The 12670-nt window shown below is 44.1% G+C and overlaps 1 protein-coding gene across 5 annotated transcripts in view; it reads left to right on the top strand.

Moving 5' to 3' along the window:
- PCDH15 (protocadherin related 15) overlaps window positions 1–12670 on the top strand; it is a 264399-nt gene that overhangs the window by 209530 nt on the left and 42199 nt on the right. For all 5 annotated transcript variants that reach the window (XM_062496847.1, XM_062496842.1, XM_062496846.1 and 2 more), the window contains one exon: window positions 2364–2491. In XM_062496847.1, the coding sequence (XP_062352831.1) occupies window positions 2364–2491 (128 nt within the window). The remainder of the gene's footprint in view (window positions 1–2363; window positions 2492–12670) is intronic.

Raw genomic sequence — 12670 nt, 5'->3', positions numbered from 1 at the left:
TTTGGTATTGCATCCAGAGTCATTAAGGATTTCGTTTAAGAAGAGAGGGATTTGACAATTAATGCAATTTCCTTTATTTTCTTTCCCTTCTTTTTTCCACTTTCTCTCTGCAGTGGAGAACCCCACAGAAAGACTCAGATTGAAGGGAGCTCCGTGGGCATCTGGTGTCACGTCCGTGCTCCAGCAGGGCCATCCCAGAGCCCAGGGCACAGCACTGTGTGCACACAGCTCTGGAACAGCCCCAGGGAGGAGAGCCCAGAGCCTCTGTGGGCAATCTGTTCAGGGCTGGGCAGTGCCCAGGGAAGAAGTTGTGCCTCCTGTGCAGGGGGAATTGCTGGGCTCAGTCCCTGCCCGTGGCTCTGGTGCCATTGCTGGGCCCCCGCAGCAGAGCCCGGGCCCTGCTCGGAGCCCTCCCTGCACACAGGGACACCCAGGGCTGAGGGCCCCTCTCAGCTGGGGCTCCTCTCCAGGCTGGACAGCCCCAGCTCCCTCAGCCTTTCCTGGGCACCGAGATGCTCCAGGCCCTTCCTCAGCGCCGCAGCCTCCGCTGGCCCCGCTCCAGGAGCTCCTGTCCCCGCTGTGCTGAGGATCCAGAGCTGGACACAGCACTCCAGAGGTGCCTCCAGGGCTGGCCACAGGGGCAGGATCCCTCCCTGACCTGCTGCCAATGCTCCTCCTGCTGCCCCCAGCGTCCCATTGGCCTCCTTGGCCCCAGGACACTCTGCTGCCTCAGGGACAGCTCGGTGTCCCCCGGGATCCCCAGGACACTCTGCTGCCCCAGGGACAGCTCGGTGTCCCCCGGGATCCCCAGGACACTCTGCTGCCCCAGGGACAGCTCGGTGTCCCCCGGGATCCCCAGGACACTCTGCTGCCTCAGGGACAGCTCGGTGTCCCCCGGGATCCCCAGGACACTCTGCTGCCCCAGGGACAGCTCGGTGTCCCCCGGGATCCCCAGGACACTCTGCTGCCTCAGGGAGAGCATTTTAAACATTTGGGTTTTTTTCAGATTTCAGTTCCATTTATGAAGCCATCATTTGTTTCCCTTCAGCTGGACCATCAGATAGGCAGAATGTGACTTTGGCCATGTCTGGAAATAGTCTGTGGTTTAATGTTTTCCTCCCCTAAATACACAGCTTCTAAGCCTTTTCTAAAAGCCTGCATTTTACAAGAAACTCAGATCAGTGGCACCTGTGCAACATTGAAATTATCCTGGCACTGAAAGGAGCTGGGAAGGCCAGCTCAGAAAGGAGGTGATTTATCACATGCAAATGTGGTTTTAATGAACTGGATATCATCATTTCCAGCAATCTTTCTGGATGATACGATTCTGAAAGAGGGAAGCAGATGTTGCTGGAGATTACTGCGCAGTGGAATCTGTTTGGCACCAGGTCCATGTTTTTTACTGGATGTTTTTCCATGGAGATGTTTATTGCTCAATGAGCAGGAACTCTTTAATAAACCCAGATTTACATTGGGGTTTTGTGTTGAACCTCTCAGGTGAGACAACGCAGGTGGAGTTCCCCTGGGCCAGGCCAGCTTTGGGAGGAGGACAGGCTTAGGGATGCTTTCAATTAACACGGGAAATTAATTAAGTGGCAAGGCCACTGAGCCAGGACTCTGTGTGACCATTTATGAGTTTACAGACACCAGGATTAAATCAGCTGTTAAGTATTTGCATGCAGTAGGAATAATTAAAATAGATTAAGCAAGGTGCAGAGCTGCTGTCAATGAGCTCTTTGTGACATCTGTGGGTATTTAATGGGACCAACAGCTGCAGAATTAAGGTGTGATACAGATCCCTATTGCTCCTCTAGGGAAGGGGCTGAGGGAGCTGGGAAAGGGGCTCAGGCTGGAGAAAAGGAGGCTCAGGGGGGACCTTGTGGCTCTGCACAACTCCCTGACAGGAGGGGACAGCCAGGGGGGGTCGGGCTGTGCTCCAGGGAACAGGGACAGGACAAGGGGAAACGGCCTCAAGCTGTGCCAGGGGAGGCTCAGGTTGGACAGCAGGAGGAATTTCTCCATGGAAAGGGTGCTCAGGCCTTGGCAGGGACTGCCCAGGGAGCTTTGGAGTGCCCATCCCTGGAGGTGTCCAAGGAAGGGCTGGACGTGGCACTCAGTGCTCTGGGCTGGGGACAAGGTGGGGATCCCAGCTTGGGCTCCGTGGGCTGGGAGGGCTTTTTCAGCCTCAGTGACCCTGGGATTTTCCAATTTTAGCATTCTATGATGTCTGAAGGGTTTAATTTTAATTTATTATCCCTATACTTATTTTACATTACCTCCCTGAGCTGTAAATGCATGAATGTCAGAAGATGTTACAGATTGATACAGAATTTTTTATTTTCCTTTTTCCTTCCCTCTTTTAGGTAATACTGCCAAGGTCTTTATTGAGGTGAAGGATGAAAATGACCATGCACCTCTGTTTACCAAAAAAATGTACATTGGAGGGGTGTCTGAAGATGCCAGAATGTTTTCTTCAGTGCTGAAAGTGAAGGTAAGGCTGAAGTTTTTGTAATAACCTTCAGTTACTGAGGGAAGACTTGTACCTGCTGGTTTGTTTTTTTGGTTTTTTTTTAATTTTTTTTTGTTTTTATTTTTTTTTTAACAGGAAATTTTGAGATTTGCATTTTCTAAAGCTGCTTAATGGTTGATGTTGACACAAGGATAACTTTGAGTTAAAACCCAGGTTTTGTTTGTACTCAATTTTAGGTGCTTGTGTCTCATGCCGGTTTGTAGCTCTCCTTTTAGATCTATTAATATTTAAACATTTGGTTTATGTTCAATGCTAGTTTACACCTACAGGTTTTTTTCTATTTTGGCAGTACCTTGTTTAGATTTTACAGAGAAATACAGCGATTTCAGGTCTGCACTGGGAGGAAAGTGGGCATAAAATTAACTATCCATAGTTTCTTGGGGTTTTTTTTCTATGTTTTTTTTTGGTTTGGGTTTTTCTGTTGTTGTTTTGGTTTTTTTAAGAGAGAAAATTAATGGAAATATAATGTGCATAGTACAATTAGCATCAGATATTAACAGCCAAGAGTAAAAGCTTTGTTTTCAATAGAACAGATACATTATGTGTTCAGAGCACCAGGAATGATAAAACAGTCAGAGCTTAATAAAGTTGTCCCTGGCTGGGCTTTTTTTTTTTTTTTTTTTTTTTTTTTTTTTTTTTTTTTTTGTTGGTTGCATCAGAGTTCTTCCCAAAATAAGCCCAGAAATGGCAGAGAAGTGGGGAATTGGGAAGCTTCTACTTCATCAAAATTAGCAGTCCAAGAATCATGTCAAATCCATGAACTTTAGAACTGAAGAATCACAGAGTTGTTCAGGTTGCAAAAGACTTTTAAGATCCATCCACCGAGCACCATCATGGTCAGCATCAATAATGTCTTCAAGCAACACTTCCATACATTTTGGGATTCTTCCAGTGATGGAGACTCTACCACTGACCTGGCCAATGCTTAACCACCTTTTCTATGAAGAAATTCTTCCAGTTATTCAATCCAAACCTTCTCTGGAATGACTCAAGGTCATTTCTTCTCTTCCTGTCCCTTGGTGGATCCCTACCTGGCTCCATTCTTCTTCCAGGGAATTGTAGAGAGCAGATAGCAGGACAAAGACATTGGAGTAGATAAAGGATTCTGGAAGGCAAAATAATTTAGGCAAAGGAACATTTTGTTCCATCTGAAAGCAAATGAAACATGAAGGCACAAATGGCAAATCACATTTGGAATCATCCCATGAAATGTGAACAGGCTGTGAAATCCTTCCTGGTTTTCCAAGAGGATTTCTTAGGCACAGGTATTTGTGTGTCAGTCAGGGGGATAAGAAATGGGTGGAGAAAAGCTAAGGGAAACTTGGGGGTGATGAGGGGAATCTGCCTTTCCTATTTAGAATCATTTGACTCAAAACATGTCATCAGTCCCAGAGGAGGACCAAAAGAAATGTCATTTTTGTATCTTTAAGCTTTTTCTATTCAAATCCTCACTGTTTTCGCTGGCACAAAATAGAACAAGGCCTAAGCCAGGAGTTGGTATTAGTAGATGGCATTAAACATAATTGTGTGTTTAGTGAAAGTAAAATTAGAAATAATTAAGAAGTGCTCTTGTTGCAGAGGATCAGGCTGGAATTTATTGTTGTAGCACCGAGCACTTGCAGCAGTCAGTGCTCGTTAGCTTTTTTCTTGGCCTTTAGAAAGCAAAAGTAATTGCTCTGTTAGTTAAACACAATCCACATTCCAGCCTGGTTTAAGAATAATTAATCAAATGAATGTCTTTTATTGAGGAGTAGAATGAAATGAGCAGCTTTCAAAGTTGAAATTTAGGAGAACATTAATAAAGTACATGCAGAGTTTGCACTGTAGAAATTATTCAGGTTTGGATTCCAGGGGGAAATTCAGGTTCTTAGGAGGAGTTTTTAATGCATTTGCTTTCATCTTCTGCATTCATTAACAGCTGCTCAGTTTCTTTCACAACATCTGAGTGATTTTGAGAAAAAAGTCACTTTCTCAGTATCCTGGTATCAAACATGGGTATTGGAATCAGAGAATCCAAGTATGGTTTGGGTGGAAGGGGACATTAAAACTCATCCAGTGCCAGCCCCCGCCATGGACAGGGACACCTTCCACTATCCCAGGTTGCTCCAAGCCCCATCCAGCCTGGCCTTGGACACTTCCAGGGATCCAGGGGCAGCCACAGCTTCTCTGGGCACCCTGTGCCAGGGCCTGCCCACCCTCCCAGGGAACAACTCCTTCCCAATATCCCATCCATCCCTGCCCTCTGGCAGTGGGAAGCCATTCCCTGTGTCCTGTCCCTCCATTCCTCTCCCAAAGTCCCTCTCCAGCTCTCCTGGAGCCCCTTCAGGCACTGGAAGACACTCTGAAGTCTTTCCAGGGCTTCTCTTGTCGAGGCTGTCTCCCAGCATTTCAAATGACCTCAAGTAAACATGCAACTTTTAAAAGTGACCCAAAAATGCCACATTTAGTTCTTTTTTACCAGGACATAATAACTTATGGAAATAATTCAGGACCATAGTCTTTAATTATTAATGGATAATGTAAATCAGTTTTGGATCAGTTGATCACAAATACACTGCTGAACAGTCAGATGCTTGCCTTCAGTTGCCTCAGTCATGGTCTACTCTGCCTTGAACAAAATTTCACCAATAATAAAAATAATCAAACACAAAAAAAGATTTTTTTAAATAAAAATAGGGAGAGAAGAAAACTAATCCTAAATCCATAATCTTCTGCATAAACTGAATTTAGAAACAAATAGACCACTAAAATGTTGGATAAAAATTTCGTTCATCATCCTAAGAGTTTCTATGTACCAAGGCCAAGCCTATGGAGTTTCTCCCAACTCTGTAAGGTCATCGGGTTTGCTGCCAGCAGCATCCTCTTAAATACATTATTTTGAGTATAAAAGCCTTTTAGAGGAGGATAATGGGCTGCCTTTGCTCTGGATTCATAGAAAGATTTCTCTAAGTAGATGAAAAGGAAGCTTAAGCTCAGCAGAATGGCACAAATCATTCTCCAGAAGTCATTTTTAATAAGAATTAATTTGGGGAGTGATAAACTACATTAATTATTCTCTATGGATCTGATTGGATTAAGAGCAGTGGCCTCTGAAAGCTGGGTGGTACTGATGCTCCGAGGGGGGAAAAAAAAAATAGAAGGGGTATATTTGAATAAAATGGCAATTCTTAGCCAAAGATTTGCTCCTTGCTGCTTGAAGTCCCCTTCTCTGCAATTCCCTTTCCCCCCTCCAGAATTTCCCATGTGCTTGAGAGCCCATTTCCTTAATTAAAGACCTTTTTGTGCTTTTTATTAAGAATATACTAATTAAAATCAGATGCAACATTCATAAACTCTAATTTATTAATTCTGCACCTTGAGCTCTGCTTTGTGCTTCCTTTTGTTAGAATTATTTTGCTTTTTACTGGTGTTTTCATGGAACTCCTGTTGTTTCCCCTCAGAATTCCAATCAGTCTTCCCTGAGCCCCAAACACAATCTTTTCAATCTGCTTCAGGAAACAAACCCACAAACAGCAGAATCTTTAGGGAAATTACCAGCAGGAATTGGCTTTTCCCTATAATGGGATGTTATTAGCTCTTGCTATTGGAATATCAACAGTATTAACCTCTGCTTTTCTTCTTTTATTTATTAAATTATTGAATTATTACAGATTTAAATTAGGAAATATCAGAGGTTCTAATTCTAGTAAAGCAAGTGACTTGCCTGAATTCCTGCTCAGTTTATGAAGGTGTTTTTGTCCTGCAAATGTTTGCAGGGAAGGAATCTTGCCTGAATAATGCCAGTGAATCCAAGGCTTTGGAATTGGCTGTATTTGATAGAAATGCTTTGATTCTTACAGTATTTTCATTCCAGCCTTTTCCTGTGCTCTTTACCCTTTCTGTTCAGCTTTTTAATGGAAATGTGTCCTTTATTCCATTTGAATATCTTTTATTGGCCATTGAATATCCTTGGAATATCTCAACAGAAGAGATAAAAATAAACCAAAGCCATTTTAGGCTGCAGGTTGTGACACTGAGGACTCCCTGGGGAGCAGGAATTCTTGTTTTCTTCGCCTCAAAATCATCTTAGAGATCCCATAATGAGCTAAAACAATGGATAAAAGAAACAGCTAAACTTCCTAGCTATGGATAGGGAGAGAATACCAGAATTTCTTTTTTTCCTAGATCTGTTATCCTTGTTAAATCTCCAATTTTTTTCTATCTATGCCTATAACCTGTGTATTTCTTTTGATATTTCCTTTTCCTTGGGATGACAAGGGAATCTTTTCCTGTGGCTGTTGCACGACTCGTGCACAAAACTGAACTGCTTGGCCAGTCAAACCTTCCTTAAAATGTGTTTTATGGATCCCAGTGTAATGAGAAAAGATGCTTGGTAAGAGTAAAAATCTCCTCTGAAAGCTCATTGCAGTGACAACAGTGCAACCTCCAGCTGCTGGAGCATCTGATCCCCTGTGTGTCCTGCTAAACACAAATATTACAGAAATGCCAAGCATTTTGTCCTTCAAAAACCATATTTGTGCTTTTTATGTTGGCTTCCTGAACTTTTTACTCTAAGATCTCTTACTTTCCTATTATTTTCCTCTGGCAGCAATCAGAGAATCCCCTATTGGGATTTTTTTTTTTTCTCATGTGATTGCAGATTGTTTCAATTACTTTGTTGTTTAGGGGCATTTTAAAGACTGTTGATGCTGTATGTGCCTTCCTGAGTAAAGGCTCCTACAGGGGCTGGGAGTAGGGAGTGTGCCTGGATCATTCCCATCCCATGAAGGAAATCCATGTGTGTGGCCTTTACTTTCTCTCTCTCTCTCTCTCTCTCTCTCTCTCTCTCTCACACACACACACACACACACACACAAAGTTATTCTATCAAGCACTAACTGCTATTGACCAAAGAAAAAGAACAATAAAATCCATTTTTCCAATTATTTGTTTCAAAACCTGACTTTGGGAACCCGTCTTATTCACCACCTTTCCCAATCCCAGTTTCCTTTGTCACCTGGGATGTTTTGGCCACCATTGGAGGGCAAAGTGAGCAATTCCCATTCACCTTATTTCTTCCTACCTGTGTTTCTCAGAAAACTCCTGGCACTGGGGGAACTGGGAGCAGGCTGGGCAATGATCAGTATCAGTGATGTAGTGATATATAAATTTAGATCAATATGAATATAAATATGAATATATTAAAATAGCTATTAATATAAAGTAATATAAATCTATATAATCTTTTATATTATATCTTGATATATTTTATATTGTATATTTTGTGTTAAATATTAAATATAGGTATGAATTTTATATGAATAGGAATATAACTTTTGCTTTTAAATCAAGGCTACAAATTCTGGAGGCAGCCAGTGGCAAACCAAGGTGAGGAGCTGGAAGTCCAAAGGACTTGAGCTAGATGAGGGTGTAAAAGAGCATAGAAGTGAAAAAATACAGGAAATAAAGGAAAATAGCAATGGCTACTCCAGATTTCTAGGCTTATGTATCTGTAGAACACCCAGTGAAACCTCCCCTAAAACAGGCCAGTGGCAGCTGTGCTGTCAGAACTGGAAATCTGCAACAATCTGGAAATTCCTACCGGCAAAAACGGTCTGGTTCTAAAAACTGCTCTATGTGCCAGCCACTAATTGGGAACATTGAAGCTGCCATCTGCTAGGAAGAGAGAAAAACCCCCTCAGCAGCCCAATCCCAATCCTGCCTTTTTCCATGCCCCATTAGCAGCCTTGGGCTTGTGGTTAAGAGTGACCCTGTGAGGGAGGTGGAAAACATTTTGAATTAGCAATGGCATTTCACTCTGAGCAGCAAATCTGGATTTAGCTCAGGCTGATAATGCTAAAAACTGGGATCATCAATGATTATGCAACAGCTTCAGCAGTTAGAGTCCCTGATGATTTTTGTGCTCATCCCAAACATGCCACCAGTGATTTTTGGTGACAGGGTCAGAGTGCTGCTGTCACACCAAGTGAGGTTTACCAGCCTCCCTGGGTGTCCTGCCTGCTTGTGCAGTCACATGGAACCAGAGATTAATTAATTTATGCTTTAAAGGCATCGTTTATTGGGTCTTCTTACGAAGGAGAGGAAAAGAACGGGTTGATCACTGAGAGAATGGAATGGTTTGGGTTGGAAGGGACCTGAAAGCCCATCTATTCTCACCTCCTGTCATGGCAGGGACACCTTCCACTATCCCAGAGTGTTCCAGGCCCCATCCAACCTGGCCTTGGACACTTATAAGGATCCAGGGGTAGCCACAGCTTCTCTAAGAAATCTGTGCCAGGGCCTCACCTCCTTCTGAGTTAAAATATCCTCAGTGCTTTTCTGCTGGGATTGGGGAGCACCCCAGGATCTGTGCCTCATCCTCCTCCCTGGGAGGGGATGGGAAATGGCTGGAAGCAGAGGCAGCGATGCTGACCCAACTCCCTTTGTGTGGGCACACCTACACTCAATCACAAGAGGCTGGAATTCGGCATGGCAATTCCTGGGATCATCCATATTTATCAGCCCTCATTCACAACAGGATTTAGGAGACATCTGTATTTCTTGCACAGAACAAAAGGCAGATATGCTGTTGGAATATTAAGATTAAGTACAGCTCTTTCTCTTCTTTGACAGTCATAATGCAACTCTTGAGATGTCATAGATCTCTTCCTAATGAAGTGTCGAAAATATTTACCTTCAGGACAAATTACAGGAATAGCAAACATCCTTCCTCTGTATTAGAGAAGTTTGGGATGTTCCTGGAAGCAGCTCACAAGCTCTCTCTGCTGGTCCAGCCAAGCTGAGTGTCCTTAGGTTTGATCCAAAAAACAGAGAAAAGGGGAATGCAAACAACAAAGTTCAAATATTTGAAGCTGTAATGTGATCATTTTTCCAGGTTGTTTGGCACCTGTTTGCTCATCTCTGGGTGGATGTGGGAAGAGCTTGAACTGTGATGATGGTGAGGTTGCTGGTGGCTCTGGTGTGGCACTGAGCTCTCAGAACTGGTAGCAATTAACTCTGAGCCTGTCCACCAGCTCGAGGCACCTGAACTCTGCAGGACTTTACAAGCTGTGAGCTTCAAATGTCAAAAGACCTCTTTCACTGGAGTTTAATGACTTAAACTCAGCTGCAAAACTTAAACATCTCATTAGCGCTGAGCTGCAGTGCCCTGAGCTTTGTGCAGAAGGCCTGACTGCACATAATGCCTGTGCCTGCAGCATCAACACCTTAATTTGGATCCAAATTTTGTTTGTTTTTAGTCACACACGTCTCCAGGCGTGAAATGCTGAAGGTGAAATTGATTTCTGGTGTCATTGAAAGCAGTGACTATTAAAAGCCGTAGATTTTATTGAGAGAGAATTTGCCAATATTAAAAATATGATGGGCTTCTGACCCAGCTGAACCAACCTCATAAATCCATTTTAACACAAAAATTGGCTTTTTATTGGAAGGGCATTATGCTCCTCTCCAGGGCACCTCTAGGGAGCCTTTGGACTTCACTGGGCACTCAGTCGGAAACTTGGCTCACTCATGGATGACCCCAAAGGAGCTGGATCAGACATTGCTCCTGTGGCTGCTGCTGGGTCCCTCATGTGCCATGTGGGGTTACAGGAATTCTGTTTTTCTTTCCCCCCCAGCTCCATTACCAACTTGCAAAGCTGAGTGTGGATAAGCCAGGGGGTTTGGCCAGGCAGGACTCTTCTGGATTGGTCATGGCTTTATCTGAAGATGTGTTGTATGAGCTGAACTTACCCTGGAATCCCAGAATGGTTTGGGTTGGAAGGGACCTTAAAGCCCATTCCTGTCCCCTGCCATGGGCAGGGACACCTTCCACTGTCCCAGGAGGCTCCAAGCCCCATCCAACCCAGCCTTGGACACTTCCAGGGATCCAGGGGCAGCTGCAGCTTCTCTGGGCACCCTGTGCCAGGGCCTGCCCACCCTCCCAGGGAACAATTCCTTCTTGATATCTCATCTATCCCTGCCCTCTGCTATTGGGAAGCCATGATCCCTTGTCCTGACACTCCAGGCACAGCTGAGGTGCTGCTTTACTTTTTGTCTTTGTTTCTCACCATCCAAGCATCTAGTTGGTGTTTCTCTCCAGCAGCTTCCTTGAGTTCAGGTTGGATATTAGGAAAGTTTCTTCATGGAAGAGTGGCAGAGCTTTGGAAGAGGGGGCTGCCCAGGGAGTGGTGGAGCCACAGCCCTGGAAGTGTTCAAGGAATGAGTGGATGTAGAACTTCACGATGTGGTTTAAGGGGCAAGGTGATGATCAAATGTTGGATTGGGTGATCTGGGAGATGTTTTTCAACCATAAAAATTCCATTATTCTATGACATGGCATGTTTTCACATTCATTTCTTCCTTCAGCAATTCAGGTACATGAAAAACCAACAATTTTCCTGACTCTCCACCTGTCAAGCTCCCATCTGCTGGCTGTGGGATGTCATGGGGTTGTATTTCCCTGTGCCAGTTGGAAAGCTGGAATGCTCTGATATCTTTACCTTTTTGACTGACAGAACAGAGTAGATTTCAGAAAGCTTTTCAACCTTCCCATCTTTCCTAAAATCACTAATAAAGGGGTTTGAACTCACCCAGGAGGCAGCAATCTCAGTTTTAAAAGCCTTAAAAAAAAAAAAAACTATGGAGCTAGAGAACAAAAACAACTTAACACATTCTATATTTATGCTTTTTGTAGTCAAGCTAGATGAAGTTTTATGAATTTAGAAGAAAGCAAAATATTGAGAAAGGGTGAGAATTTAACCAGTTGTGTGTCTGTGAAGAGTGATGGCCAGTGTCATTGCAGGAGCTTATCTTTTGGGCAGCGCTGAATAAAACCTGTTTGTTCTTTCCAGCTAAACCAGCCTGGATATTATCCTTTAAGTGCTGAATGTTCTTTCTGGGAATCTGGGCTGATAGAAGTTGTAGTAACATGGAGCATGCACAGCTTTGAGTACCTGGATCGCTTATCTGGTGCTGGTATTCCCTGAAAAAATTATCTGAAAATGAAAAAAATAACAGAAGGGACAATTTCCACCATATAGAACTTGTTCAGTGCTGGTGAGGAAACAATTAGTGATGATTAATGGCTCCCTATTGAAGGCTTAATGACCTTGCACAGATAATTCTCTTTTAGCAGCTGTGGTGTCTCATAAACAACACTGTTCTCTGCAAGCAGGAACAGGACCCCAGGGAATGGCTGGAACTGAGTCAGGCTAGAGATCAGGGCAAGGTTCTTCCCTCTCCCAGAGGGTGCTGGGCACTGCCCGGGCTCCCCAGGGAATGGGCACAGCCCCGAGGCTGTCAGAGCTCCAGGAGGGTTTGGACAGCACTGCCAGGGATGGACAGGGTGGGATTGTTGGGGTGTCCGGGCAGGAACAGGGGCTGGATCCATGATCCTGATGGATCCCAACTCAGGGTATTCCGTGATTCTAGCTCAGGATATTCCGTGATTCTATCAGCTCTTTATGCTGACACAAACCCCTTATTGTTTTTCATTCTTAAATCGTGGCACAGTATGGATTTTCTGTGGATCTTACATGCACCTTTTCAAAGTTAAGGCTGCTTTTTTATTTCTGCATTAGCTCAAGCAAAAGGCTTTAGAAGCAGTGCCAGTATTTCCATAAAAACCTGCTGATAGATGCTGAAGTGTCCCAGATGCTGAGGCTGTGCCCAAGACTAATGAGTGCTCAGGCATTAATTAGCTCCCACCTTGCTAATCCCTGGAAGAAGCAAGGAAAGCTCTGTCGGGGTCCTTGGAAACATTTCCCTCTGGATACGGGTTGAACAGGAGTGTAAGGAATAAGGCTGGAGAGGCCGGAGTGGGGCTACATGGGGTTGTCAGGAGCAGGGAAGGTGGAATAACAATTCATGGGGCTGCCTGGTTGATACCAGCTCTGCATCCTGATCCAGTTCAGCAATGGTGCCAGGGCAGCTCTGTGTCCAGAACTGGGGTGCCCAGCAGGTCCCTGTGCACCAGTGCAGGAATGCCACTCAATCCTGCCTTATTTTAATAAAAAAGTTATTTGATTGCACTAAAAATACCTGTGCTCCATCAGAATATCTCTAAGATGAAGGACATTCTTTTGTAAGCGTGCACAAGTTGCTGAGATGGTTTTTCTTTGATATTTCTTTTTCAATGAGAATTTGGAAGTGGAGGTTTCT

This window comes from Cinclus cinclus, chromosome 7 (assembly GCF_963662255.1).
Source record: "Cinclus cinclus chromosome 7, bCinCin1.1, whole genome shotgun sequence".
Classification (NCBI taxonomy): Eukaryota; Metazoa; Chordata; class Aves; order Passeriformes; family Cinclidae; genus Cinclus; species Cinclus cinclus.
The sequence above is the reverse complement of the archived record's forward strand: the minus strand, read 5'-3'. Positions and strand labels throughout refer to the sequence as shown.